At 29.1% G+C, this 4,526-nt stretch overlaps 1 protein-coding gene across 1 annotated transcript in view; it reads right to left on the bottom strand.

Moving 5' to 3' along the window:
* Positions 1 to 433: 433 nt before the first annotated feature.
* The window catches only part of LOC113811955 (organic cation transporter protein-like), a gene marked incomplete in the record, with an annotated part of 135,096 nt that continues 131,003 nt past the window's right edge, over positions 434 to 4,526 (bottom strand). Inside the window, 1 exon segment of the mRNA XM_070142861.1 lies at positions 434 to 4,158. Within this exon segment, the coding sequence (XP_069998962.1) occupies positions 4,065 to 4,158 (94 nt within the window).

Raw genomic sequence — 4,526 nt, 5'->3', positions numbered from 1 at the left:
TATTTCTGATGATGTATATCTTTGAGGTTACCTTTTCTCAGAACATATCCTGTTCTATGACAGCAGTATTCAAGGTGAACAGGGAAAGTGAATGCATTAGCATCAATTATCTACCTTCTCCAGTTTTATTATGTAAAGGGGATTATATTCATATTTTTAAAATTTAGTTATTTGATAATATTCTTTATGAAACCAGTTTGAAGGAAATAGTGTTAATACATCGCTTTCTGAATGTAATTTGTTGTGAAATAATCAGTATACAGGTTGATGTTAAATTTAAATACAGGCATTTATTTCATGAGCAAATTTAGGACACGTCTAACAGTTCTCATTTATCTAGGTTTGATTTCTTGTCACCTAATTTTTACAATACAGTAAATAGAAAGTATAAGTCACATCGCGTATATTTAGGAATGGAATAAAAAGCATAACATGTCAGTTATATGTTTAATATATTGCAGGTAATAGTTGCAAGCATTAATTCTAAAAATAACATGTCAGTTTACTGTATCTAAATAAAGTTCATTTTAGAAAATAATCAGTTTAATTACTTTCTAAAACAAATACAGATGACAGAATAAAAAAGAAAAAAAGTAGAAAATATTTAAAAGAGGCTGTAAAATTCTGTTAAAGAGAGAATTTTTTTTAGATTGTATTACACCTGGCAAATATGTTGGAATGAATTTTCTAAATTTCTTTAGACCTCTGTACATCACTTTTAATAACATGTTACTGTATCCTATACATTTGGATTCTTTATACAAGAATTTTTTATTATACATCATTATTGTAATACTGTACTATATTGTGTTTTACTTTATGAAAGTTAAATTGAATGTGTTAAAACACATTTTTATCACATCCACTTTAAAACTATTTTACAATAATAATTTATTGAGTTCTAAAAATAACAAAAATATGGAATTGACTATTTCACTCCAGTGGTATGGTACCAAAATTGTAATATTTGATAAAATGTCTACTAAAACCATCTCAGGTACAATCCCTTGTTCCCTTCTCAAAGAATTCTTAACTAGTAAAGTGTAACAATAGTAACATCATTGTAACTTCACAAAGTCAGGCTACTGAAGGTACATAAAGACATCACTAGCTTTTAACTCATACAAAAAGAAAGGTATTTTCAATTTGATCAAATAATGATCTATCAGTATATAACCATAAAACATACATGACATCCTGACATTTTGAGAGTGATAACAATTGCAAATGAAAATTGTGAAAAATATCAGATAACGTCTTCACTTATCATGATTCTTTGTGTCCAAATCAATGCTGAAAATATCATCATCTTAAAACCACTAAATGTGATCTTAAACATTATTAAAGCACATTAAAAACATCCAATGATTAATCATTTTCATCTGAAGTATATGAATGTAATATTTTATGTTTCATTGACATAATCTAATTTAAAACTAATTATTGGCTTAAGTGATATCATCTGATAATTTTACAAACAGCATCACTGCATTAGAGGCTAACTAGTAAAAGCAGGATCTGTCTCATATACACTATCTAAAAATGGCCTACAAGTTAAACTGGAGTTGAAACTATGTTCTTAAATAATTCTCACTGATCGCACTTGCATTTCTTGCTTTATCTTCAAAATATCATATCAGCATTATAAACAACTAGTAAAGGGTAAATTTTGAAAGCTTATCACCAATTTCCTTGAATACATTACGGTATGAATCAGTATGAAAATTACTTGGCAGTTCCACCCTCTAGTGCTATCACAGTGGGTCATCAAATAACATTACTTTAAAACATGATACATATTGTATACTGCACACAAACTGTACTGTACTGTGCCTGTATATTAATTCAATAGAAGATTGTTCTACTGTTCCTAAAGACCATGGAAAATTACAAGCATTATTGGTCAAATGTACAAAGCACGAGAATGTGTACATACATGATTGTTTGTAAAGAAATTAAAGAAGCTGAAGTTCCACTTAATAATTTCAAGAAATATAAAACGCTGCTAACATACACCAGAATATACAACAGGTGCCCAAAACCTTGGCTAACAAAGTATTAACATTATTTCATAAAATGTAAATATCACACTAAGATACTGAATTGTCAGCACAGAATCACTGGAATTCTTTCCAATTCCAATTATGTAAATGCTACCTAAAGAATATTGTCTTTTAAGCTGTAAAGTCAAAAAATATCTGACTTCTCATCACATGATCTCATTAATTGTTGCCCCTATAACAATTAAAAATAATTATATCATACCCAAAATTACAGATGCTGCAGTGGCAAGACAACTACCATGCAATGTAATAGTATCCTACAGTACAAATTGTTTTTGATTATCTTAAAGTGAAGTAACAGTCTCCTATATAGTCCTATATTGTAACTATAAGCCCCCACTATCATCACTGAAAAAAAATCTTGAAATAAAAATTTAATTTACTGAATCAACTTGAGCAATCTGATTAAAGTAGGATACAGTGAGGAAATAATAAGCAATGAGTCACATTGTTTATGGGAGTGCTACTCTAGGCTTTACAGCATCCAGATAATATATATGTCTATCTAATTTTCACTAGCCTAAAACAATAATAACAACATTGTCATACATAGATAGTATGATAGTATGAAGAAAAACAAATGAGTATTACAAGATTATCATAGATAGATATTAGTATGTCAACTCTCAAGCTGTGACAATATCAATAACCGTGTAGAGAAATACCGATCTGTAACACTCACATATTGAATTACACTAAGTAAGAAATGATTGTTTGTGGATATAAATGTAGGGAAGTTATCATGTTAAATGCAAGTGAAATGACATCAAACTTTGAGTTAACCAAAATCAATTTAACTTATTATTACTCCACTTTTTTCAAGATCTTGTGCATCTGGGTGTGACTATCAATTTCAAATACCAACTTCTTCAGCTTCAGTAAAATACCATTAACAATGCGAAGGCAATTCATTATAGTTCAAATTACAGAGCATGTCCTTACATATTAGAAAAAATGGACAGATTCTAGTTCCTACTTTCACTGACACTGACAGGATTAACTAATTTCAACATTCAGTTTCCAAACAAATGATGATTCCTTAAAAAGGGAAAATGAAATTATACTTGATTTGCAATGAAAATCATATGATGTACATATATGCTAATCAGTATCACATACATGAACATTTTCTGTAATGTTTTCTATTCATTGAATACCCCTATCACAATACATATATAAAATTCATAAATATGAATGTTTTATTTTTTCTGATGATTACTGGAAAAAAAAAAATTATCCCAGTCCTCGCAGACTGAGTGAGGTAGTTTATTTCAGTTAAACTCAATATCCATATACATTACTCTTCTGTTAAATTTTGTGCATATCTTGATTAGATGTAATCAGATATATAAAATAGCATTCCACCTTCCTTACTATTAATCTCACATTGTACAGTTCTGTGTGTTACTGTTTTTCCATTAATTAAAATCATATAATAATCTATCAAACCTAATATAACTTCATCACTTAAAAGACTCTGCTACCCACACTGGTCATACTGTCACTTTCAATTAGCTTCCCAAGTTAATTTCCCATGTGACATCTATAAAAAAAATCTATATAAAACTTATTTTACACGTTTCCTGCCAGTACTAAAAAAGTACTTCAGTTTCTATCATAAAATTATTCCTAATATCCTAATAAGGATAAAAAACTTCTCTTCCTATAATCCAGGAAAAATTCCTTTGATAAATTACATCTAAAATTACCAGAACAATCCAAACATGGAAGTTATCAAATTCTTAGAGGATTTACAAATATTGGTCCATATGATAATACTATGAAAAAGACATATTTCTATCATTCACTGCTTCTGTTGTCAAATTCATGGAATTAAAAACAATGCAGACTGATGATGGCCAGAGTAAAAGTAAAAATGCTTTAATAAAAATCTCTATAATTATCGAGACTTTCCATAAGATCTTCTACATATCCATTTCTTAAAACTAGAATACTTATCAGTCCAAGTAATATTCAAATTCCTGTGATTAGCAAAAGCAATTACACCCTCTGGTCCTCAGTTGCTGCATTTTCTTCTGTGACAGGCTCACTGCGCTTCTTCCCACAGCAAGAAAAATACCATATTGACTGGTCACTGAAAAAAAAATCATCATTAATTTGTAGATCAAGTGCTGCTAACTTGTCCTGATTCACTTGGCTTATTCTGCCTAATCCACATATTGAACAGAAGTCACTTGTCATGACAGACATTTTTACAAACAAATTTTTGGAATATGGGTAATACATATAATGGCAACATAAATGTTTCTGGCATCCTACATGCTTTCCATCCTATATTCAATATAGAATATGAAAATTATTATTTATGATATCCTCTGACCTGAAAAAACAAAATTTTATTAGATAAATAATACATGCAACAAAATACAAATATTTGTTTGTATGTTGGTTTTTGGTGTCTTTATGAGTCAGTACCATAGTATTTTAGCAACTGAAAATTTA

The sequence above is a fragment of the Penaeus vannamei genome, chromosome 3, assembly GCF_042767895.1.
Source record: "Penaeus vannamei isolate JL-2024 chromosome 3, ASM4276789v1, whole genome shotgun sequence".
Taxonomy (NCBI): domain Eukaryota; kingdom Metazoa; phylum Arthropoda; class Malacostraca; order Decapoda; family Penaeidae; genus Penaeus; species Penaeus vannamei.
This window is presented reverse-complemented; position numbering and strand designations above follow the sequence as displayed.